This window comes from Nelumbo lutea, chromosome 3, assembly GCF_056320005.1.
Source record: "Nelumbo lutea isolate HS-2025 chromosome 3, American lotus-T2T, whole genome shotgun sequence".
NCBI lineage: Eukaryota > Viridiplantae > Streptophyta > Magnoliopsida > Proteales > Nelumbonaceae > Nelumbo > Nelumbo lutea.
This window is the reverse complement of record NC_142686.1, coordinates 98,226,671-98,252,990: the sequence shown is the minus strand read 5'-3', so window position 1 is coordinate 98,252,990 and position 26,320 is coordinate 98,226,671. Positions and strand designations below refer to the sequence as shown.

Sequence of the window (26,320 nt, the reverse complement as noted above, 5' to 3'; positions counted from 1 at the left end):
TGTTTTTCACGTCTTTGTTCGCAGCATCTAGCCCTACAAATTCTCACCGCCTCACCAGATATTCCTTCGATCCTTCACTTCTTTTTAAGAAAAGCCTCTGCTTTTCTGTCATCCTCCAAAAATCTAAAAAAAAAAAAAAGGAACAGAAATCATATAAACATGGAATCCCTCAGCCTCATTCCCTTGTTTCTGTGTTCCGGTGAATGTTTCGACGCCTTTTCTTAATTAGGTTTGTGGGGTTTCTAGGTTTACTGGTGATTTCTCTGTTGCTTTGATCAATTATCATGGAAGTAGGCAGTGGGGTCTCAGAAGAACCAAAAGATGTTTATTCGGTGTGGGCACTTCCGACGGAAGACGTGAGGGATAGGTTAAAGAAGGTAATGCACGGTCTCCGATCAGAGTTCGGAGGTCCAGAGTTCGAACCCCACGTCACCGTCGTTGGAGCCATTCACCTCACCAAGGCCGATGCTCTGCACAAGTTCAACTCTGCCTGTGAAGGTCTCAAATCCTACACGGCCTGTGTTAATTCGGTTTCTACAGGGACATTCTTCTACCAGTGCGTGTACCTCCTCCTTCATACCACTCCGGAGGTAATATATTTCATCAGATTAATAAATCAAAATTTCTTTTTTTTTTAATTTATCTTGTTAATAAATTAAGGATTTTTTTGTATGATTTTGTTGGTAAATTTGGTTTGGGCATAATTATGATGGTCTACCAAAACTGCACACCCATGTGCAGGAGCTACCATTACTCTAAAATTCACGGTTAATGGTTGTTAAACTTAAATCCATGAGTGATGGTTTCTGTGTCTAAGGTGATTGTCAGTAGTTTGATATTAGGGTTGGAGTTGATATTCTATAGTGATGAAAATTCGATGACTGCAGAGAAATTGAATAAAGTCTTGGTTGAATTCTACTGATCTTTGCAACAATGTGTTATCTCTCCTTCCTAGCACAAAAGAGTACTCTTTGAGCAGTATATGTTGGAGTTTCTTATTTGGTTCTCTGGAATTATTCCTTGGTCATTTGATATGAATTTGTTGTTGTAGGTGATGTCAACTAGTTCACACTGCACAAGCCATTTTGGATACAAGAGCTCAACCCGTGAGTTCTCCATACTCTTGCCTTTGTCTGTACTTTTTTGTCATCCAGATTAATAATGACAAGTGGCATGATTAGATTTTCTTTATTTTTTTTTTGAGAAAAGGTAAGTATAGTTGTATTAATAAAATGTCCTGTGTACAATGAGTAGCTGTACATAAAGAAAGGACACCCTCAAAAAAGTATAATCAGAAGTATTGAAGTATTGTCTTTGAATTCAGAATGTATAGACATCCAACTCCTAATAGCCTTTATAGCCGAATTAATGACCTTGGCTTCAGTAGTAGTTTTGTTTTCAAAAATCCTTTTGTTCCTTTCTAACCATACAGCCCATAGAACTGCCGGAGGGGTGGAAGACCAGCAGAATTTTCCTTTCCTGGATAACCCAGGTAGATGTCACTCCTCTAACAGAGCTTTAACTGAGACTGGCATGCATCAACTTAGATTCAGAGCTTCAAGAAGTGACTCCAAACTGCAGAGCTAAACTTGCAGTGAAGGAATAGATGCCCAGAGGACTCCACCTACACATTGCATAAACAACACATTATGTCTGAAACGTTAAAGCCTTTTTTTCAGCTCAATCTCTTTGGATCAGGCATGATGCGAGGCGTTCCACTACCTAGAGGCATGAGGCGTAGTTCAGAACATAAGAAGCAAGGAGGCGTAAGCCTCCTTGAGAGGAGGGGGGTCAGGAGGAAGGAGGAAGAAGAGGAAGGGGGGATCTCATTTTTTCTTTATTTTTAATAAAAATCTTTTATATTAAGAAGAATAAAGATGCATAGCACTAGTTGGGGAGGGGTCTTGTCAAAATGGAGGCAAGCGAGCCAGGGCGGAGCAAGACCCCCCCCCTCCCCTTCCCTAATACAAAAAACAAATTGGGCTGCATGGAAAAAGGGGGGCGGGGGGTTCTGAGAGGCAAAGCCCCCCAGCCAAAGGGGCAGACCACTTTCTTTCCCCTTATCTTCTCATCCCTTCCCTTTTCTCTCTTTTTTTTCTTCTCTTTCTTTTTCTTTCCCTTCCCTTCCCTTCCCTTCCCTTTCTTTTCTTTTCCTTTCCTTTCCTTTTTTTCTTTTTTCTTTTTTTTTTGTCTTTTTATATGATGCGTGCATGAGTTGTACACCTCAGAGGTCAGTGCCTCCGGTATATGCCTCAAGGCGTTTTGGGAGTGCCTCGCCTAGAGGCGTGCCTCCAAGCATACACCTCCCACGCCTTTTAAAACACTGCTTTGGACAAGCACCTCTCCAAACCTGTCACTCAAACAAAAAAACTCGACTTTTGAAGGAGCCAAAATCCCCCAAATGGCCTGACTGGGAAAAGGGACTTCGGTCCTCCCAACTAGAAAATTGTAGAAGGATTTAACTGTGAATCCACTAGACTTGGTCCACTTCCAAACTCTTGAATCTTGCAAATGAAGATTTAGCTGCTGGTTTTGTAACAGAGCAAGAAAATCTGCACCCCTGTTGAATCTCCCAGTCAAACTCCTCCTGAAGGAAGGATCCCAGCATAGTCTACTTTCATGTATCATGAAAGAATAAGCCACTAAGGTCTCTTTATCTGAAGCCACATTGTACAAGGCAGGGAACAACCCTTTTAGAGTGCTGTCACCAGTCCAGTGGTCTAACCAGAATCTGATTTTTCTTCCATCTCCCACTTTAAATCTGATACGTCTTGAACTGCCTGAACACCTTACAAATTCCTTTTCACACCCACATCCATAAGTCAAGGAGGGTAATCCAGCATCCCACCCATTATTCCTTAAGCCATATTCCTCCTCTATAACCTTTCCAGCCCACCCTGTGACTGGGGCTTGCAGATTTGCTCCCAGCTCACCAGATGGTACTTATGGGAGTCTTTCCAGCTTTTCCAAAGAAAATTTCTCATTTTTTCTTCCATTTCCTTTGCAATCTCTGAAGGAATAGGAAATAGGGCCATAAAATAAGTTGGAAGACTAGCTAGCACACTTTTGATTAGTGTGACCTTGCCACCTTTAGAGAGGTATCTTGTATTCCAAGTTTCCATTTTTTGGTCTATCCTTTTTAAGACTGGACTCCAAATAGCTTTAGAGGTGCATTTGGCGCCAAGGGGCAGACACAAATAATTTGAAGGCAGCCAACCCACTTTGCAGCCCAATAGATCAGCCAGGCTTTGGATATTAGTTACCTCCCCCACAGCTAACAATTCACTTTTTGTTAAATTCACCTTCAACCCTGATACAATCTCAAACCAGAAAAGTAGATATTTCAGGTTTAGGATTTGGTCTTCTGATACATTGCAGAAAAGGAGAGTATCATCAGCATATTGCAAAATGGTAATTTTTGTCCCATTAGAACTTACTTCAAAGCCCTCCAAGAGATCCAGTTCTGAGGCCCTGCCAACTAATTTACTGAAGACGGTGAGACCTTCCATCACAATTAGAAAGAGCAAGGGAGACAATGGGTCTCCTTGTCTCAACGCTATGGAACTCTTAAAATTGAGAACTTTGGTATGGAAATGCATACTTTTATCCAGTTTCTAAGAAAATAAAAGACTATTAAGGATTTGAAGTTGATGAAAGAGTCCCAAGTTATCTAGGTTAGCTTTAAAGTGCATTGGCCATAACTGACACCCCTTACCTTTATTTTTTTTTATGACACACTAATGAAGTGAATTAGGATGTGAAAAATAAGGGTAGTTTTTACAACTGTATAATTTGGATCAGTAAGATAGTAATCTATTAAACATAAAGCAGTGGAGTCAGAGTGAGACAAAGGATTCCAGCTGTGCATGTGTCCAAATTGTCTTTATATGCCCCCCTGTTTGCTTTACCATTTGTCTTCTTTCATCTATTCTGGTCTTGTACATGTTACACTAAGATCAACTTCCATTCCACATATGAGTTACTTGCGCCATAACCTTTTATCATTTAATACAAAACTTGGCACTAATCTACCTTTTCATATTACTGCTGTTGGCTGTCCACAAATTTTCTTTATACAAATGCATATGGTTGTTTTTTAGTTGGCCCTGGTTGTCTGGTTCATAGTTAGGTCGGGTTTTAAATACTTTCGACCACCTGATAACAAGGAAAAACCCAATCCAAACTGGCCTGAAATTGAGCAGAAGTAATCCATTTGAATACAGGTTGATGCAAATTGTGCTCCAATTTGAGTCCTTTCAAAGAGCAAAATAAAATTCGGGTGCAAATTGGGTGGGCTTTGGTTGAGTATTACTTAAAAAACATAAAATTTGAAGGGCCCTGGACCCAACTTGCATTACCCTGCTCTCTTGATAATAGGAAAACTCGTTTTAAAGTTCTGGAGCACAAGCAAATTAGAATTTAACTCTACTGTTTATAAAAATTCCTTGTTTATAAAGCCTTTATGTAGCAGCTATGCATCTTCTTCACCAGCATCTAATATACAAAACATATACATTCTGTTACCTTTTGTCACTATATTTTTGCCTAACAATTATTTTTGCAATATTTCTGATTTGACTAGCTTATATGCCGCATTTGAGTCTTCTTTATGGGGATTTAACTGATGATGAGAAGAAAAGTGCTCAAGAGAAAGCTACACTTCTTGATGAGGACGTCAACACCCTAAGCTTCCGGATCTCTCGCCTTGCATTATACAAAACAGACACTGAAGACAAAACCCTTAAATCCTGGGAGAAGGTTGCTGAATGCAGTCTCAGTTAGTCACTTTTTTCCTGCGGATGTCTAATAAAAGATCTGCACATGATGCTCTTTATGCCAACTGCAACATACATGCAAGGTATTATGTAATTTGCCATGGATTCAGTGATCAACAGTGCTATAATGGAAGTGGATGACCATAACCTGTAGTCAATAACAAACTGTCCAAACCCAATAAAAATGAACTGGGAAACATAGTAATCAGGATGCAAAGAAATTGTGCACAACCAAGTGATGGGGTACCGTCTTGTCACCTGGTTAGAGATTGAGCAGGCGCCTAGGTGGACCAGTTAGGCTTAGGCAATGATTTTTGACAAGCATGAGATGATTTATGAGAAGTGATTTGAGAAATTCCCTATGCTTTTTTATTTCCATGAGAAATTAATTTTCATAAATTTAATTTTATGACTTTTTTTTTTATGTTAGCATTATCCTTCTTTTTGATGATTCCAAACTTCAGGGATCCATGATCCATCACAGGGAACGTGTACTGATTGGTTAAAAGTTTTTCAGGTGCTGGTGCCATGGAGATTGGTGCCTCGTAAAAAATATGGTAGAGATCTTTTCAAAACTTTATTGGATTTGACAGACAAAAGACCATGGTTAATATCAATTCTACCATCCAAAAACCAGCCGGAATTATAAATCTGTTAAAGTTAAGACTTCCGATCTAAATCTAAACCGGGAAGCGGGAACTCCAGCGATACCATCTATTCGCCAAGTACAAAGCCATTTCTTATAACATAAGAGTACCTTGAGAAATAAAAACTCAAGTAGAGACGTATCGTGCCGGTGGCTTTTGGACACGCCCCTACACGGGTTGTAGTCAAAGTGTAGTAGGGTCTTAAACCAGAACAGGTCGATCCAGGTTGATATTTAGAACCTTGCCAAAATCTTGCGAACAGCACCCAAGAAAGGCAAGATGGGTGATTATCATATTCAAAGTGTGGATTGAAATGCTCTCTGTCCGGCTGTAGTAACATTAAATGGTTAAATTCGGCCATATCGTGCTTCCTCGTTTCGAAGGGAATGATAAAACTATCACATTTAGATGTTCTTCAGTACTCCTTTATTGGACTTAGGCTCAGTTTGGAAGGAATACAAATACAAATACTGTACATATTTATGGTAAGGACTAATTTTTAGAGTACATTCCAGTTTTTATGGGTTAGGGGCAAGTTATGGATATTTATTAGGGTCAATTTGGTTCATTCAGAATCAAAATTAAAATTTTTTGGAATTGAATTTAGAATGGGTTTATTCCCATAGTCTATTTGGTTCAGACATGAACCGGAATTGAAATAACCTGAAATGGAATTTCATTCCCAAGGGAAGAGGAGGGAATGGCCATTCCTTCAAATGGGAATGGAATTCCCATTTTGTCTAACCAAACAGTTGAAATCCAATTCCAATTCAACCCCTATTACTGCAAATCAAACAGGCCCATAGTTTTAAAAAGAAGTTGGAAGTTATTATTGGTCAGTTTCTAAGTTGAAATCAGAGAATAAGAAAAACCTGACCCATTATAATGATCAAGTTCAATCAGAGTATGCACAGACGTTTGCTTTTAACTTTTTAACTTTTAAGTAATACATAAGATGGTCCCAGCCACAGAATATCTCAATTGTCATTCATGAATCAAGATTTGCTTACCTCACGTCACAGCACATCCCACCATGTATTAGGAACATCTCCCCGTGAATAAATAATGCACAAGTACAGGAGATGTTCCCAACGTGCGGCTGGGACGTGTTTTGAGATTGGTGGGGAGCATATCTGGACTCGTCATTCATTGGAGAAGGGGTGTTCCCGATTTGCGGCTGTCGTGTCTAGTGGGTATAAGTGGGTAGCATATTTATGGGCAGCAGATCGCCAGATCCTAACTCGGTCTCTCTCTTCTATAAGGCACAATCTTCATCTTTTCCTTGCATATTCATACATTTCTCTCATTTAAATCAAGTTCTGTACTATGGTCATTAGATAGCATATAGCAGTAAAAAAAGGAAAAAAAAAGTGAATAAAGCATGGCATTATGCATGTTAACTAAGAACAATCGAGCACCGAAACAAAAGAAACAAAAATACGAACAGTGAATAGCAAAATCAAGCAAAAAATAGTGACCAAGAAAGAATCATATAATTTACACGGCCTCCTTTTACAAGTACCTTCACCTGGAACAAGGGGGATAAGTTCCTTTTGGTAAATCACAACTGAAACTGGGGAGGAGAAAAAAATGATGCATCTTTAAATATTTTCCTTCCATGAGACAAAAACTGGACCTCTCTGTTTTGTAACCAGTTTATCAGGTCAATCCAACAGTAACGTGCACTTGGTGTATTCCCAGTATTTCATCGCCTAGATTGAAATTTATGCCAAAATCTAACAAAAGGAGGGACGGTCAGCAGGCAAATAAATCAAGAGAACAACCTAAGGAAGTTATTGGCATATGCCATCGGCTTCACATCAGGGTGTGGCTGCACATTGATCAAACAAAAATTATTAGAAACCTTAACAAGTATAGACCCTACTTTCAGAAAATGGTAAAAATTAAATAATTTTAACAGAATGAGATGATAAAGAGGGAAGAAAACCGTTTACTCACAACTGCCGAAAAAGTAACAATGTTCGGTTTCATATCAGGAGCTTGGAACCGTATGAAAGCACCCTTGTTCCCCATCTGCATCATGCAATCATGAATATATCTCAATCCTAGAAAGAAACCATTCTCAAGAAATAGCTAAAATATCAAAAGCAATAGACATTTTTAAATCCAACTATTGGCAACAATGCAGCATGGAACATAGAAACTGGATTCTTCAACTCCTTCAATGCTTAGAGTATGCATGGATTTTTGGAAAATGTTTGGGCATCACAAACAAGGTAATGTACACAACAAGAAGATAGCAATCATCGAATGAACTCTGAATCAGTTCAAATTAGTTCTAAGGGGAAATTGCCAATCGCTTTTTCAAAAACGAAAATACAAAAAATAAAAGCATTAATGGATTTAAAAATGTATTGCTTGTGTAGGTTATGCTGTAGGGGAGAAAACAAATGAAAAACATAAAACTTAAAAAAACTAAAAGGATTCCTTGGTTTATCCTACAAGTTTGGCCCAATCAATCGTCAATCTAATCTTAACCAAAAAAGAAAGGGACCAATAGAAAGAAGAGAACTATAATGAAAACTACCATAATGTGCAATACCTACTTGAACATTTTATATACCATCAAACAACATAAACTTGTTTTGCGCTACAAACTATTTTATTTTGTAAAACAAATAGATGAAAAATTCTTGCACTAGGAAAGGAAAATTAACAGATCATAAGGAACCAAATCAGTGAACACAATTTCCTCTTTTCTTCTAGATTTTGCTTAATTTCAGTCATTAATCAAAAAAGAAAAGAAAAGAAAAGAAAAATAAAAGCTTATCCCTAGAGAGTGTGCTTCATTAAAAAGTTGATTATTAAGTGCATACCAACAAATCAGAGGGTACATAAAGATGTGCATATGATTCCTGTGTTGTAATTTGTAAAGGTGTTTGTTCAATGAAGAAAGGGAAAAACCCGGTTTAAACAAGCAAGCATGCTGTGCAAAAGAATGTGGTCCTCAAACTGATAACCAGAGCTACATTGGTGATTTGGTAATCAAAGAAGACATGTTCTCATGCATGCCCATCATGTAATTGTCATAACTCATAAAGAAGATGAAACCATCCTGAAATTTCTCATCACAATTACTTGAGCAAAAGAAACCCCTATTCATAAACCAGGTGGAATACAAAATGCACAAGAGCAGGGATTTTAAAAGATCAATATAAACTGTGTTATGGTTAAACCTTTCCTCATGATAATTTTGAGGGTCTCAAAAATAGACTCTGATGGCTCAAATTTTCCACATAATGCTATTGGAGGAAAAATTACTGAAGAACATTTGACAGGAAATTGTTATAACTGTCAAAAATGAAAATCCAGAGAGATGAAAGCAATACTTTTTATTACCTGATCACAATAGTTTGGAGCTGAAAACACAGTAATCAGTTTACCATCATGCTCAATCTCATATCCTTCATCCTTCACTTCATGTGATCGAACAACTAAATCTGAAAAACCAGTCATGCACATGAGTGAGTTGTTTTCCTTTTACTAAAGCAAAGAACAATAGGATACCAAATTACCTAAATTATTTTCCTGTAAAAATCTCCTAGTAACATCTAGACCAAAAGAAAGTCCTACGCCTCGCTTGCTGGGGCCTCTTCCAGGGTAAGGTTGGGGATCACTCCAAAGCAGTTCACACATCAATCCTAACAAAAAGGAGAAAAAAAAAGTAAGGAAACGTCAAACATATATACCAAAAAAAAATTGTTGAAGAATACCCAAGTTTATGCATTCTGAAGGTTCATTGTTCAATGATGCCCTGCTTTGCCTCCTTGAAAACAGAAACAAAAGGCATCTGGAAAAAGGACGGAAGGGAGTTTGGGGAACAAAGCATATTTCCCAAGGAAGGGAAAGAATAGGTAATAACTAGGCAAAGTCCAGGGTTTTCAGAATCAAGATGTATGGTAGGCCTTCCCTACTTTTATAGAGTTTCTATAACAGTACAATTTCAACGGATTTGTGATGAACTACCATTTATTGTCTGATGTACATTTTGTATATCATACTTGTGCTTTTTTGGTATCTTTTGAAAGGCCATCCCCCAAACCATAACCCCCCCCCAACCCAGGTGCAGGCGGGATTCGATCCCAAGTCTCCGCTACGACCAGCAGGGGACCTTACCAACCAGCCGGTTGGCACCTGCTTATACCTATAATTCAAATCATTTTTATTGTGGACTTTAATAAGTGAATAATTAAACAAGATGCTTTCCTATTCTTCTTTTTATCAAGAACAAAATCTCAAATAGATTGGATTGTATGATATGATCACATGTGGGGAAAACGAAAAATGCCCATGGGTTAAAACAAAACAAAAAAGAATCACCACCTTCCCCACCATATCAAAAGACAGTGCAGATAGTTCAATCCCAACTATTTCAAAGAACCCCATTTACAAAAATTCAAATTACCAAAAAATTGCAAATTTGTCATATCATGGATCAGGCAATTCTGGAACAGAACCATATTTGGAACAGAATTCAGAGATTTTGTGAACCACAATCCAGTAATTGAGAATCCTAGTACAAGGTAAGTCTTGCACCATAAAATTGCTTGCCTATTTATCTACCATCCCCTTTTTATCTCTTTGGAAACCACTCCATCTACTTTTTACCTTTTCCCATGTGAATGTGTGTCTAAGTGTACAATACAACTAATTCTTTATTTCTTTGATAGAGATTTATATAACATCTCATAAAAAACAATAGTTGAACTAACTAATTATATTTAATGCCCTTCTGAGACATATGTAAGTACGCATTCATATGTATATGAATGCACAAACACATTCACATATACACATATGCTCCAGACATCCTCCAAAATTTTACAGCTTCTGAAAATTACTGATCCAATGATTTGCTCCCTTTCCAAACTCTTGGTCCTACCTCCATCTCTTGCTTCTGGACATTAAGCACCAGTATTGCCTACAAGATGAAATTTGACATTGAAGAGCTCTAAGAACTTTCAAAATTTCAGCAACAGGACTACCATCTTAACATGGTGTACTTCTTTGTGATCTCAAAATATGCTGGATTTACAAGATCTTGGTTTTGTGGGATAGATAACCAAATAATAACCTTCTAATGGCACAAAAATTATACTAAATGAACTAGTTTTGACCCTTGAAAAATAGGACAAAAAAGAATAGTGATAACGTTGCAACTTCAACTTTTTTTTGATGAACTCATTGCAACTTTAACTTCTCAGAATTATAAATACTCTCCAACATGAGTTAAGACTATGGAGAATATTTCTTCCATAGCTTCTTTCTTTCTGTCCACATCCAACTTACATATGCTCACCACCTTGCCACTCTTTACACATGCCCTCTACCATCTTTACCTCCTTCTTCCTCTGCCAACTTCCTGACTCTGGCATTTCACTTGACCTCCTACCATAAGAAGGAAACAACTAAAGGGCGTGAGAGACTAATATCTCTCACTCAGTCCCTTAATTTGTCTGCAGGTACACTTAAATGGTACTAACCATAGAGTCACCAACTAATCCTTTAACATCATCAAAGCCAATGGACAAATGGGCTTACCTAAATTATATACAACATAGCAAAATAATCTTTAATTCTTTATTACAAATATGTGCACTTTCTTTTTTTATCAATAAAATATGTGCACTTTCTGCCTTTTTTAAGTTGCATTTATTAAGGTTTGATGTCAGATTATACCAGTCAATCCCAGCATAACACAGATAGAGAAGGGAAAAAATAACAATTAATTTATGGCAGTTGAAGAAGAAACTGAGGAATGCAGTTTTTGGATCATCAGAAATTGAGAAATACATGTGTTATGTTATGTTATATTATATAAAGGCCATAACCCAATGCTGGCTAACCTTTGGCATTTTAGAACAAAGCGACTGCCCTCAGAAATTATGTTATATTACATACATGTGTGTATATAACTATATATAGTCCACGCACAACAGAAAAGCAAGTTTCAGTAAAGCAGAAAAGAAATACAAAGGACTTGTGAAGTTTACCTTCTTCAGGGGGCTCACAAAACCGATCAATTGCTCTAATGTCAGAAAGCTTTACACCATCAACACTGAAAAGACCTCCATGAACTACAAAGACCTTCCCATTTATAACATGTGCTAAAGGCAAACAACAAAATACTTCGGCAAAGAGTTCAACAAATGTTTCACTCAACTTTGACTTGACCTCTCCTTCAAAACCATATATCTTGTTCATGCTCTTACTCTCATGATTTCCTCTTGCTAAATAAATAGCTGAAATATTTCAAAAAATGGTTAAAAGAATGCAACCTGATGAAGTTCAAATTTACTAGATTACAGCCATATAGCACCTATAAACAAATTCAAACACCAAAATGGCATATGAAAACACAGTTAATGCATGTTGTACAAAGAAAATATAGAAAGGCCTTTCTTATCTTTAAAACAAATATCACGAGTATAAGCATTAGATGCAAGACATGGAAAAGATCAGTGCAAACAACATATATGATGGCAAATATACAACATTAAAATGCCTGGAGCTTGCAAAGAAAATCTGATTTGTCATCATGGAACATGTGATAATGGAAGCATCAACCTCTCAGCTCATCCTTATACCAAATACTTGGGGCCATTTTAATACATCATATTTTGTTATTCCACTCCACCAAGGGCCATAGCTTCTGTTAAATTGTAGGTCTCCTCATATTAAAACATTTTGATGCCGGAGTATGCAGGTAAGTACTTTCACTGGCATGTAATTAGAGTTCAGGCAAGATTCCAGTGAAGAGCTTATCATTGCTAAGGAAGGACAAAGATGAAAGTTAAAAAGATGAGTTAATCCATGGTTTGCACCCCCCCCCCACACACACACACAGAGAAGAATCCTCTTCCATAAAATTAAGGAGGTGGTTGCACAAGGTCATTGGGTGGTTGGTTGCTCCTAATCTTACATTCAGCAGAATTGGAGTACAACCCTCCCCCCAAAGTCTCATTCAAATAAATTTCCAGCTCAGTAATTACCAGAAGTGTTAGTTGAAAGGAGTATTTTTCATCTGGGATTTGCTTAATGCTTTTTGGGTTCTGTCGTACTTTGGCTTTTGGATGTCTCCCTACAGGTCTTTTGGTGTCCGATATTTACAGAATTGGTGCTTGTACTCCCCTTTCTTTCAACTCTCTCCAGTAATGCATAGTTTTCATGTCTATATTTGTCTTATTGTATTCTCCCAATAAGTAAGGTTGTGAAATCAAAGAATCATTAACAAATTAAAAGCTGAGAATTTTGAGCATTTTAGCACACGCACAGGAGGCTTACCTGTTGGCGACATACACTTGAATGCAAATAGAGTGAGAATAACTTCAAGTGAAAAGGATCCTCTATCAACAAAATCACCATTGAACAAATATGGATTCTCATCTGAGGGAAGTCCATTGAGCTCAAATATATTCAACAAATCATAGAACTGCAAGTTTGAGAAAAGGAGAGTTAAAACTCCAGAATAAAATATGAAGAAAAAGAAATGCGCCATAATTATTGGTAATCACAATAACTTAATGTCAATCCCAAATTCTGATGCCCATTGAATATGGATAATGAAATTGTAGCTATGTGCTACACATGGCAACAAAACTGCTTGACAATCTAATCATTATGATCCATTGTCCAATAATCGAGTCAATAATAATCCCTCTTGAAGTTTTAACATGATCAGTGTGAAAATCCTCCAGAGTAATAATGGTTCTAATGATTGCTATAGTAAAGGATTGAAGATGCTTCTACAATTACAATGGTGAGTGTGAGTAATGATTATAATAACTGGCCATCACAAAAATAGCAACATCCTCCAAACAACTCCTTTTTATAATTGTCTCTCTCTCTATCCCCTTATAGTCCCCCTCCATTTTTTATGATCAGCATATAGTTACCCTCCCTTCTCTGCCTATCCCTTTTTCTAGTACACTAACTTGTCATTCCCTACCCCTACATTTTCCCACAAGGCCTCTTTATTTTTCTTCCATTTTTTTACCTTTCTCCTTCATTTTTCCCCTCCCAAATGCATAACCATAATTCTTCCTTGAAACTTTTCCTGTTATCTGTTTGTAGAGTTAGGCTGACGTCATTCTCCCTTCATTGCTCACTACACACATACTTGGACCAACATAACCATGTCACCAGATAAATCAATCAACCAGACCAGGCTAACCAAGTTTTACAGCTCTCAGAATTCCAGTTCACCATTTGCACACAGCCACACAACATTAAGCAAAATATTTAAAATGCCAAAAAATTCGTGAGATTCCAAATATGATACTCATACAAACAAATTAATGAGCCTTCATCTGTTCATCATCATCTGGTATATAGGGTCAGGTACATCAGTCCCTGTTTCACCATTTCATTCTGTTCAGTGCCATATATTGTTAAATTATGAGCCCTTTTTGGTCTGCCCCTAGCTCTTCTACCCCCCCCCCCCCTTCAGCTTGTAAAAGATCACTTCTTCGTACAGGTGCTGTAGATGATCTTCTCACTACATGACCAAACCATCTCATTTGCTTACCCATATTTTATCACCTATAAGAGCCGTTCCTAAGTTCCTTAAAATGAGTTCATTTCTGACCCTGCCCTTCCTAGTTTTCCCACTTACCAATTCAACTTTCACAGGTCTGCCTCACACAATTTTTGGACATGCTGTTTCTTAGTCAATATCTATGACCAATCTATCCCCCTAGGTGATATTTGATGAACACCAACTGATTGATTACCACTTTTATGGTACAGGTTGATTGGTTAATTTGGTTATGAGTTTCCTTAGATATCATGCCTTTCTGGTATCATAGTCAGACTCTGTTTCTTAACTTTCCAACACTCTGCTGTTTTATAAAATTTTCCCTTTAGCCTAAGTGGTATTCTGTTATCACATAAGACTCCAGATGCAACACGCTCCATTTTGCCCATCCTGCTCCAACTCCATGGACAACATCCTCCTCAATCTCTCCCTTGTTATGGATTATTGAACCAAGGAAACACAAGAGAATACATTAAGTTCTCTCTTGGATTGAATCTCTCCTTTTTGTTAGGTGCTGTCTTGTCACCTATCGGATTGTATCTCCTTTTTGTATAATGAATTTTCGTTTTACCCTTCAAAAAAAAAAGTTCTCTTGATCTCCAATTGCAAGTGTACCCTGATTTGCACTTTTATTGTTATTAAACTTACATATTGCAAATATTATGCTTTAATCCTGCTTATTTTAAAACTTCAATCTTTTTAAGGTATTTGTCCATAACAATTTTGCATTTAGTCATTTGTTAGTTTCATCAACTAATAATATGTCATCAGCAAACAACAAGCACCATAAGACATCCACCTGAATATGTTATCCAATTCATCCATAACAAGTGAGAATAAACTAATGAGCCTTGTATGTCAAAATCAGTTAGGGCACAAACTGCACAACGTTAATACACCAGTAGGCAAAAAGTCTGAAACTCTGAATATATCAATCATATGATAATAAGGCTACAAGAAAGCAAATGAGAAAAATCTGAGAACTAAATTCAAAAACAGACTTCTATCCACTATCAAAGTGTCAAAGAAGGAAAAAGGTAATATAGCTACCTGGCCATGTACATCGCCACAAACAGTGAAATGATTGTTATCTGAGACAGTTATATCAACTAGAGAAGGCAAAACATGCAACATTTCTCTTGTCTGCAGTACAATCTGGTATGCATATCTACAACAGAGAATAACCAATTCATCCCAAGTATATAATATTCAGCAGATGTATTATAGAAATATCGATTACTATCTCAATATACACATACCGCTTATGTAAGCACTTCTGGTTCTTAAAGTCATCCATCATTTTCTTAACAAAATCCAAAGTTACAACTTCACCCTCTATCCTTGCACCGGAATATTGCGGCTCCACCTCTGTGATTTAAAACAGAAGGCAGAAGGAAAGATACATTAGAAATTAATGTCAATATCATCACAAGACCAAATAATCATATTATTCCATCAATCAGCATATTCAGTTCATATTTATTGTTGAAATATTTATGGTATTTCCACATGAATCCCCTTCTTTCCATGGACACAAAGTTCTGATATCGAGAAAATGCACCAACTTCTTTGTTTATTATCTTTCCAACAGTCTTATATGCAATCTTCTAAATGGTTGAAGTGTCTGTGTCAGATACGCATCAGGTTCCAACATTCAATAGATTCTTGATGGACACTTCTACCCAACATTTTCCTTCTTCTCTTTACTTTTTTTAACACAAGTGAGCAGCTAATGTGCATGATGAATGTCATTTTTTCCTATAGAATGTTTTATTTTTTATAAGTAAAGCAGATTCTATTGGAAGGGAAAACAATTAGCAGAAGATGCCTCATACAAGACAGGGACTAGGCTCAAAAACAAACTTTTAGTCCCTTTTCTATGGGTATATAATGTTAGAATTCAAAACTATTTAATTTTCTGTAGGCATGTTCATGAGTCCATTTTTTTCATCTTGCCAAGTTAGGCTCCCAGGACAATCAGATTCTGAATCCAGGGACTAGGTCTATCAAGTACATTCAGTAGTTAACAAGCATCTTTTAAGTTGGGTTTACTTTCCTCTTCAAGAAAATTGTAAAGTTTTGAGTAACTTATCAAAAAAGATTGTTAAGTTTTGAGTAGGAGCAATCAACAATCTCAGGTGCCACTTGCCAGTAAGATGAGGTCCAGCTTTGCAAACCAGCTCCTAGACAAGCCACCAAGATATTAATTAGGGACACTATAATCTGATGAATCAGTACTGGGTGCATAGCAGTGGGCCTGGTAACTGTCTGTTGCCAGTACACATATTTTTCAGGGATGACAATTACTCTTGAGATTACTCTTATTTTTAAGATAATACTATTTATGTGTGAAGAGAATCATTTTTGTTCATATTTTTTTAAGTTTATTTTAGCATTTTTTTATAGTTTTTATAGCACACAAGCTATACTTGTATGATTTTTTCCCACTTTCCACTGACACTATCAATACAAATTTTACCTTACTTCAACATCAACTGTGTGGGGATGGCTACATGAATCCTATTCTGCCATTCCATTCCATTCAGTGTCATATCAATTGTTAAACTATGGGCCCTTAAAGCATTTCTCACTACTTTAATCTATGTCCTTTTAGGTTAGGTTTGCTCCTAGCCCTTCTAGCCTCATCATTTCTTGCCAGTTCTGTAGATGGTCTTCTATGCACGTGCCCAAACCATTTTAGTCAACTTTCCCTAATTTTATCACATATTGTAGCTACTCCTAGGTTCTTTAGAACAAGTTAATTTCTGATCCTATCCTTTTATAATTTTTCCACTCATCCATATTAGCATTTGCACTTCTGCCACTCATTTTTTGGACATGTTTCTTGACTGCCCAACACTTTGCTCCATACAACATTTTTTTTTGATAAATACACTTTGCTCCATACAACATTGCAGGCCTTATAACTGTAATATAAAATTTTCCTTTTAACCCAAGTGGTATTTTCCTATCACATAAGACTTCAGATGCACCCCTCCATTGTGCCCATTCTGCTCTTATTCTATGAACAACATCCTCTTCAATCTCTCCCCCATGGGATTACCAAACCAAGCTAATGGAAGAGATCACATTGAGGGGGGTGCAGCTAAAACCTATGTCATACACAATTTTCTTCTTTTCTTATAGAACATGTCATACTAAATTTTGATATCCAAAACTCCAAACCCAAGTACCCAATTGCCAAAATATACCCCACAAGAAGAAGCCTACTGGCCACCATCATGATAAACAGGTTGATGCACTTTATTTTGAGTTTCTCTAATTCATTATAGTTGGTGAAATTTGGTATTGTGAAAATGGAAAACGCAACTCAACTCAACAATGCTTTGTCCCAACTATATGGAGCTGGCAATTGAGAAAATGGCAAAGATAAATTAAATAGAATTTGGAAAAATTGGAACGAAAAAATCATAGGATTAGGATAACCATATGGACCTGAGAATGTGGAAAAAGAGAGAAATTTTCTAATACTAGACCTAAAATTAATGTATTTTTATGCTTGGAATTGATTTCAACTTTAAACCAGTCTCTTATCTTCAATGGTTCAATGGTTCAACTGTCTGGGAAGGCACTTGGTTTGGTGATCGTCCTTTAAAGGAGTTGTTTCCTTCTTTGTATAAAAATAAGGTCATTTCGAATTTTCTTGTTCCTGGATTCAAGACAATCAGATCCCAGGTTTCGAAGGGGTTCGAGGGATGAGAAAGCAACTTGTCTGTCTGAGCTTCTCCTTCTTCTTGATAGTGTTTTTTTAGAGTTTTCTTGTCCAGATAGAAGAGATTGGTTCCCAAGCTCCAGAGGTTACTTTTCTTGTGTATCCATTTTTAAAGATCTTTGCCAATCTCCTTCCTCTCTGTAAGTGTGGTTTCAGCTGATTCCCCCTAAAATTAAGCCCATCTGTTGGGAAGTGGCTCATGGGAAAATTAACACTCTAGATTACTTGCAAAAGAAGAGGCCTTTTCTGTGTATTTCCCCGAATTGGTGCACTCTATGCAAATCTAATGGTGAATCTTGTTACCACTTACTAATTTCTTGTTCATTTGCTACAGATATATGGGATTGGTTTTTCTCTTTGTTTGGGTGCAGGTGGAATATGCCAACGGAGATAAAATGTTGTTTGACCCATCTACCTTTACTTTACCGAAGAAGAGGGGAAGAGTAATGTGGAGGTACACTAAAGCAACAGTGGTGTGGACCTTGTGGGAAGAGAGAAATGCCAGAATCTTCCAAGAGAAAGAAAGGAGCAAACAACAAATTATGGAGTGTAACGGCTAGGGTTGTACACTGGCTAAAAACTCTGGAACTATTTAAAATTTTCACATTTGATTAAATTTGGAGAATTGGCAGGTAATGGCTTCTAGCTCAGTGCAGAAGGTTAAGGCAAGGACGGCTTGGACACCACCATTGAAGAATTTTTGAAACTAAACTTCAATTGGAGTAGTCAAGGCCACCCAAGCCCAGTTGGAATAGGGGGGGTAATCAGAGACAAGGAAAGAAATTTAAGAGCACACTTCTCAGAACCTGTGGGGAATGGAGACTCTTTAAAGGCAGAATTGTACGCAGCCCTACAAGGCGTACAGATTGCAAGAGAGTTGGGATTGGAAAATTTGGTGATAGAAGGGGACTCCAAGGTGGTGGTGGGCTGGCTAAAAGACCCAGATTCAGTGATTTGGTGTTACAGAAATGAAATGAAGAAACTCAAATGGATAACTCAATAGATGGATGTAACTATTCAATGGGTGGGGAGGGAGGCAAATGCTTTTGCTGATTCTCAAGCTAAACAAGAAGTAACTAGGGATCAGTTGTACTAGGCCCACTTATAACTTTATGTTGTTTCTGTATTAATGAGTGAGGCTGCACCTCGCACCTCATATTGGGATGCTTGTAACAGACTCTTTATCCTTTGCTTCTAATGAAATCTAATGAATTTTTATCTATCAAAAAAATGAGAAGGTAGAAAGAGATAGATAATACATGAAATATGCACAAATAGGGCTGCAAAAAAGCATCTCAAATTAAATATATATTTCAATGACTAGAAGGGAACAAAAATAAGCATGAATGTAATCAAACAAACCAAACCCACAGAGGAAAAACGGACACTGCAAAGATGCTGCCAACCAAATAGTAAGGACAAACTAATACCTATAGTATGAAAATCAATAGAATCAGCTATTGATCGTCTTTCAACATCATGGACTGCAATAGCTTCTTCAAATTTCAGTTTCATTACAGCTCTCTCACATTCCTTCAACTTCTTAACAGCATCAGGATTGTTTGGATTGACTTTCACCACCTAACAGAAGTGGGAAGAAGAAAAGAAAATATGTAGGAATAAGTTGAATTAGTATCATTTTCGAGTTGGACTATTACAATCTTTCATTAAAAAATGAGGTTAGAAACTAAATTGAAACAAATTCTTTGTGTAGATATTACACTGCAGAAAAAAGAAGGATAAACCAAATGTGAATTTTTTGAGGCATGTGAGTTTTCATCCTTGAGAAATAAACATACCTGTTGAAAATCTTTCAAAGCTTCTTTAAGTTTTCCCATTGCAAGATAAGCTACACCTCTTCTGTAATAGCCCTGCATAACTCATAAATTTCAGACAAGAACCCAAGACTTTGATACAAACAAAAGGCAGAAAGGTACGGTGCAATAACCATGCCTTAACATATTTTGGGTCAACTTCAATAGCCTTTGATGCATCCTGAACAGCACTACCATATTCCTCCAACTTAATGTGGGCAAAGGCCCGATTAGCCCAATATACAGCATTCTTACCATTTAACTCAATGGCTTGGGTGTACAGATCAATAGCTTGTGAAAACTTGTTAGCTGAAAAGCAAAATTCAGCAGGTCAATAACAGGAAAAGTAGAATAAAAAATCTAGTAGAATATCTTTCAACATCATGTGTAAAAAAGAAATCCCATGATAAAATAAAAATGCTACTTAACCATCATCATATTGTAGCGGTACCATGCTTGCTCTAAAGTCCATTCTTTACAAAAGAAGGTTACAAACCTACCTACTTTAGAACAAGGACCCAATAGGCAAGTTTTTGCCTTAAGACATAAACTTACAAGATAGGTAGAACAAGATTTACCATTAAATGATTCATTGGCCTGAAGTTTGATTTCTTCTGCTTGTGCAAGAACTGAATTTGCAATGTCTGCACTTGCCATCTGTGTAAGGTTTGTTGTCTATATGAAGTCAGACCGTTTTAAGTCACCACGTGACAGATTCCACTACCAATCTTAATCCTTCCATAGTCAGTGCTCAAACATTTTGTATAAGACCTGTGTTATAAAAATTGATTAGAAAAGCAAATAATAATGACCTATAAGCATGCAAGAAGCAACTCTGTCCTGTTTACTAGCACTTTGGTCAATGGATATTAAGCATGATGCCTATCAAAAAAAATGGTATTAAGCAATGACTTCCAACTTCACTTTTAGTCAACACAAAACACATGCCCCACAAAAGAAAAGTATAGTATCTAAAACACATTAATTATAGACCTAACAAAATCCCGCAAAGACAAATAAAAGTATGTATTCATACTTTTAAAATGAAAGAACTGCATCGATAACTTCCCATCAATTTAACAGATCATTTTTATTACTTATCAGGAAAAGGTGACAGAGAGAAAGAGATAAGAGCTCTTACGTTATTAAGCTGAATCACCTTCACAAAAAAGTAATTCTCATTCTATCCAGGACAATAACCTAGATTAAACAACATACTAAATGCTTATAGCAAGTGAAGGTCATTTAAAAGAATTACAATAATTAGGGTGCTGTTTGGAAAGTCTGTCTAGATAGATCTTTCAACAGCCCAATAGACAATAAGACACTGAGCTTTTGGGGTTTTGTCTTTAAAGATCAATACTGTTTGGTTCACGTCATGGTCTTCCTGATTTTCAGCTTTTTCAGTCTTTCCGCACGCTTGTCTTCTGGTCTATGGTCTATGCAATACGAAACGGAAAAAGACCACTTTTGGTCTTTTGAGATGGCTTTTTGAGCTTCCTGCAGACCAAAAGACGTGCCAAACACCACATAGATTTGTTCCATTTTCCACAAGTGGAATCCTACTACAACAAAATTGGAAAATATAGCGCCTCCATTCTATCCTTTCTAGGGCAGTATCTTCTCTTAGAGTAGCGAAAAAAGTGATCAAATCGTGCTCATTACTGAAATCAATGTCCTTCCCAACCTCCTTTGTGTAACCTCCAATTTGAAACAAATCAACCCTTCTGACTATTGCATTGTTTTGTTTTAACAAGTAAGTATTGTTTCACTGGGAAAGAAATTATTACAGGATGATCCAACAGCCATGTACACCAAGGCACTGTATGGGTTACACATATTTGGTATTGTTTTAACATATGAACAAAATATCCTTGCCAAAAAATGTATGATGGAATATAGGATAGTCCTTTGAATTCTTTGTGAACAGCTAGCCATGAACAGATCATACCTTTGATCCTCCCTAGCAATCTAGCATGACTGAACATGTGCTAGATCTAGACTTATTTCCAAACACCAGGGCATTTCTTTCAGACCACACGCACGACACACCAGAATATGGCCAAAGGCATTAGACCCCTAACTTCTTTTCCTCTCTTGCTCAAACCTTCCATCTGCCATCGAAGGAGAAAATGTTCAAGACTTTGGGGCGGGGGGAACACTCCATCTGAATGTGAACAGGGCTACAAACCATATGTTTGCAGTCAAGAAATAGATTATTTGCCATCTCCATATCAGCCAAGAAAAATTACAACATTTTCTAATATCATTCCTTGCTCAATAGCCTATCTCTAGAATCGCAATCTATAGTAGAAAAGAGACTTTTGAAGGTGCTATTGGGTGCCAAATTGCATGGCTGGGGAAGTCATGACTATGATGATGGCCCAGCTTCTTGAAGAAAGACTTAACGGAGAAAGGACCTGACCTATCCCCCTCCCAGCACCTTTTGTCTGCTTCACCCACCTGTGGAATAACATTTTTTCTACAGTAAATCCGCCATTGATCCAGTCACCCAGTCATTCACATTTGTCCTGAATTGGGGATTCCATACCACAGCTCCATTTAGAAATCCATAGCAGTCCTTAACTATAAACAGATAAGGGAAGGTTTCCATGAAAGGTTGCTCATTTTTTTATAATTGAGAATTAATTCATTAATCGAAGAGAGATCTGTTACACATAAACCCAAAGAGAGGCTCGAGGTGCAGCCTCACTCTAAAGAAAATATCAGAACTACATGAAAAACAGAAAACCACTAGTAGAGAGGTAGTTCACAATTACAAGGCTGCCCAAAATAGAGAGTCCCTGTTAACCCCTTGTTTTGCAAGAAAATCAGCCATTTCATTTGCTGATCTTCTTATCCAATGGATCCTTACTATCATATTTCTTGTTAACCAAACCACCTTCTTAAGAAGATCTCTTAGACCCTAGACAGTTGAATCTAGATTCAGCAACCAGCCCACAACAACCTGGAAATCCCCTTCAGTTATCAGCCTTTCTATACCAAGTTGACTAGCTATCTGAATCCCCTGTACAACAGCTAGAAGCTTTGCTTTGGTAGAATCTCCTAAACCGACTGGGCCTGAGAATAACGCTAAGACATTTCTGTCCTAATCTCTCAAGATCCCTCCTATGCCAGAGAGGCCAGGGTTACCTTGGCTCCTCCCATCAAAGTTTAGTTTAACAAAACCCTCAGGGGGAGGGACCCAAACTGCAACAAAACTCTGTTTCGAGGAAGAAGTGCTAGCCACCATTGACCAGTTTCTCCAGAAGTCATCAAAGGAAAAGAGCTGGGATAAGTTTGTTGTTTTCAACCAGTGTATTGCCCTTATCAAAATGCAGCCTTTCAGCTCGAAGAAGCTTCTCTCGTTATTTTGGAAGATTCTAAAGTTCCTTTCCTCCACATTAACCTTCCTCTTTTAGATTGCCTGCCAAGGACTGAGGGTTCAAATAGCTGAGAGACTTCTGCTGGCAGCATCAACTTGCAATCATATAATGCAAAGATCCAACACCAAATAGCTATAGCAATAGAGCAAGATAAAAACAGGTGGAACCAGTCCTCACCATTGGATTTGCAAAGGGAACACCAGTTTGGGAACAGGCACAAGTAAGGCCTTTTCTTCAGCACCTTTTCCAAAGTATTAACCTTCCCAAGGATCACTTTCCAGCAGAAAACAGAGACCTTTGGGGGGATGGGCTTAGTCCAAAGTTAGTCCTGTAATCAACATTTATATATCTAGAAAATTCCAAAGATTTTTCATGTCATGTAAGTAAATACTGTGAAATAATAATTCCATATTCTTGCCTTGAACAATTTTCACCATCAATTTCCAGGTAGAAATTCATTTTCAAAATTATCGTCTTCCCAACTGAAAATGGAGTCCATAATATATTAAGAACATCAAAAGCTAAATAAGTTCCCACGTAAAAAGCTATCAAGAAGTCAGTTACAAAAACCTCATAAGTTTTACTATCAAGAAGCCACAAACAAGGATTAAGAGACCTAGTTTTTAGCTCTACATACACTCATATGGACCAAAAATGGGTTATACATGCTCATATTAATATGTAAAGGGGCATGATTTGCCCCAACTATGTCATTTATATCTAAACAGCCACCTAGTTAGTGACTTAGGGGATGGTCTTCCTTAACCCTAAGGCAATTGCCTAAGCAATATTTTAACTACAATGACTTTAGCATATTAGCTCTCTTAATTTTATAAAATTCTTGCTAAGTGATGCAGATATTGCTCAATTTAGTACAGCAAAATTATCAATCCAACATATATATGGATGAGTAAGGGATAAACTGAGCTTAAAATAATCAAGGATGTACAGATGACAAACCAATTGAAAAGCAATGCTTGTAAGAGAAATCATGGTTAAACTTCAGTATGACGCAAATAATTTGCAGAACAAAAAAAACGGCAAAACCAGCAATTTCTATCACAGTCATGGGTGTGTGTCTCCACTTTCTTATTGAAACGATCATCAAGTTAGATTATTGTTGTTATGATTGTTGTAGGTATAGAAAGATCACGTTTTTTGCTAAAGTGGTTTCCACCCCAAAGATCTTCCAGATGAAATATTAATTGGAAATGGATGCCACACTAATAATTACATTCATATCCATTAATACAAAAATTAAGTGCAAAAACACAGTCAGGGCCTCCTAGAATAGATAAACAGCATTGAGTCCAAACTTGGAAACAAATAATTGCAAAATAGAATTTAGAATCTCGATGGTGTAGTCATATGTTAGGCACATACAGTAAGAGAACAGCTAAAAATGTGCTGAGAATCAATCATAGAACATAAGAAGAAAGCTCAATGTACAAGTATTCAACACTCCCCAATCATCTTTATTGTGGGCAAGGGGAAGGATGTCAACAATGACAAATGAAAGGGCAAAGATGGGTAGCAGAATGCATCTGAACAATTCTGTAAATCCCCAATGGTAGAAAGCTCTTCTCCCATATATACCAATTACAAGAAAATGAGGACTTATAAGTGGATCAATAGCAAAAAATTTTGCAACAATATACAGAACATGGATTGGAGGGGAAACGGTAACGTGGGGCAGAAATGCGATCCCGCTTTCCACAATATTACGTTCCATGTTTTGCTGTTTGGCTGCAAAATAAAGCTAGGCGGAACCCGGAAAATAGCAGATTCTCTAGTTTAATGGATGACGCTTTCATGGATGGGCTGGTCATTTAGAACCTACCGATTCAGGGAAGGCAGAATCCTGTTTCACTTTTCGCCCACCTGAATCCAGACGCAGTCATTGAGAATTGGCTTCATGAAATAATTTTCCGGGTAAAATAGTTTTCAAAATTCGATACATTAGAATGGCATATAAACACTTAAACATAATTAATTCTCGTGCATTCCATATACAATCATACAAGATAATATAGTGAACGTGAATAGAATCAAATATTCAAGAAGATACTAGTATATTCCCTTTTATTCACTATTTCCACTTCAGGATAAATTTCCTCAAATTAACCGATTTAATTATATTCTCAATTTTTTATCACACCATACAAGGGTAAAGTAACTGATACAGACTGTTTCAGTGTCGATCTCCACATCAAACGGAGGGCTTATAGCAGGCATTCAATTGATCTTAGCCAAACTCCATTCGAAACTGCAAACACACCTCCGTTTACCCTTTCCGTTTTCACCTTTCCTATTACTTTTTTGGCTCCGCAGTAACAGATTGAAACACTGCAGTAGCCATTAAAGTCCGAAAAACCGACATGTTTCGAGAAACTCCATTAAATTACATGGAACCCTGAAAAGCCCGTACTGAAAACGGATATATGACACTATCTCTACGCTTCTGATATATAGATAAGAAAGTACCTGAAGCCACTGTGAGTTTTGTCTCTGGTTCTTCTTCTGGAGATAGAGGGAGAGGGTTTGGAAGGAAAGAGCTGAGTGACGAGGGGGGAGAAACCCTAGTCTGAGGGAGAGTTTTTCCTTTTATTCTTTTTCTAAATAATTAAATAAAATATAAATATTGCGGTTGAGATGATCTACTGGCGAGAAAATGAATTTGACGTAATCTGCCCCAATCTTTCTTTGTATTGACCGGGAAAATGCTTTTTGATGAGAAGATTTCCACGAAATATTTTGGGTTTGTCCAGGCAATAAATCATCTTGTATTTGCCACACGGAGAAGCGTAAAAATTCTCAGTTTGGGAAGTGTAACAAATACAGATACAAAAATGCTCACTTTACATAGTTGTATTTGTTCTCATCCCAAACTTATTCGTTAAACATAAAGAATGGTAGGTTAATGTTAGCTTTAGAGAATATAGTTAGGATGTCTCGGAAATATTAGCGTAAGAGTAATACATGTATATATTTGTAATAAATATGAAGGGAGGTTTGACTATATGATAACGGAAAGACATGATATTTGAAAATTTTGTGAGCAATCAATTGGTATATAACCTGAAGTTGAGTTAGGGTTCATGTTCTTTCAATCTTTAACACTAGTCAACTCCGACCCAACTTGTAACTATCATGATCCAAATTGCAGCCTTAGTTGTAAAAGGTATAAATTTGTCTAAATTCCAATTTAAATCCAACTATATGATCTAGTTATGATTGTTTTCAATTAATTTGGACCTACTCCTATCAAATTTAATATGAGTAAGGCTTCAATTTGGATAGGGTTCATGCATGTTCAATTTCCGAATTAATTCATGTATCACCAAAATGTCAAAAAAAAAAAAAATCAAGAGCACCAAGAATTCACATTGGCGTCTCATAGAACATGAT

At 37.1% G+C, this 26,320-nt stretch overlaps 2 protein-coding genes across 11 annotated transcripts; one reads left to right on the top strand and one right to left on the bottom strand.

Annotated features, from left to right (window-relative positions):
* Window positions 1-15: 15 nt before the first annotated feature.
* LOC148867091 (cyclic phosphodiesterase-like) lies at window positions 16-5,196 on the top strand. Its single transcript, XM_088977072.1, has 3 exons — window positions 16-590; window positions 1,052-1,106; window positions 4,583-5,196. Exons 1-3 carry the CDS (start codon window positions 285-287, stop codon window positions 4,780-4,782), a joined length of 561 nt encoding a protein of 186 aa, XP_088833198.1. The 5' UTR covers window positions 16-284; the 3' UTR covers window positions 4,783-5,196.
* Window positions 5,197-6,783: 1,587 nt separating this feature from the next.
* PP5.2 (protein phosphatase 5.2) lies at window positions 6,784-25,658 on the bottom strand. 10 transcript variants are annotated; one of them, XM_088976783.1, is made up of 16 exons: window positions 25,397-25,493; window positions 24,753-24,793; window positions 23,331-23,394; window positions 23,090-23,240; window positions 20,105-20,297; window positions 19,666-19,835; window positions 19,512-19,583; window positions 19,143-19,293; window positions 15,239-15,347; window positions 15,030-15,147; window positions 12,728-12,875; window positions 11,437-11,685; window positions 8,959-9,084; window positions 8,783-8,883; window positions 7,382-7,456; window positions 6,784-7,253 (listed from the first exon to the last, which is right to left on the bottom strand). In XM_088976783.1, exons 5-16 carry the CDS (start codon window positions 20,181-20,183, stop codon window positions 7,194-7,196), a joined length of 1,458 nt encoding a protein of 485 aa, XP_088832909.1. In that variant the 5' UTR covers window positions 20,184-20,297; window positions 23,090-23,240; window positions 23,331-23,394; window positions 24,753-24,793; window positions 25,397-25,493; the 3' UTR covers window positions 6,784-7,193. The 10 variants fall into 10 exon arrangements, with proteins under 10 accessions (XP_088832909.1, XP_088832908.1, XP_088832907.1 ...); XM_088976782.1 differs by lacking the exon at window positions 23,331-23,394 and having other exon boundaries at window positions 23,090-23,207; window positions 25,397-25,522; XM_088976781.1 differs by lacking the exon at window positions 24,753-24,793 and having other exon boundaries at window positions 25,397-25,520.
* Between the last annotated feature and the right edge of the window lie 662 nt (window positions 25,659-26,320).

Bases quoted from the DNA above. Each gene is read 5' to 3' on its own strand.
- PP5.2 (XM_088976778.1), bottom strand. From the start codon at position 20,183: ATGGCAAGTGCAGACATTGCAAATTCAGTTCTTGCACAAGCAGAAGAA. The intron at 12,876-15,029 runs GTAGCTATATTA...TCAAACTTGCAG, and splicing joins GTGGCGATGTACATGGCCAG to TTCTATGATTTGTTGAATAT. The intron at 7,457-8,782 runs GTAATAAAAAGT...TGCATGATGCAG, and splicing joins CTCCAAACTATTGTGATCAG to ATGGGGAACAAGGGTGCTTT.
- LOC148867091 (XM_088977072.1), top strand. From the start codon at position 285: ATGGAAGTAGGCAGTGGGGTCTCAGAAGAACCAAAAGATGTTTATTCG. The intron at 591-1,051 runs GTAATATATTTC...TTGTTGTTGTAG, and splicing joins TCCTTCATACCACTCCGGAG to GTGATGTCAACTAGTTCACA. The intron at 1,107-4,582 runs GTGAGTTCTCCA...TGATTTGACTAG, and splicing joins TGGATACAAGAGCTCAACCC to CTTATATGCCGCATTTGAGT.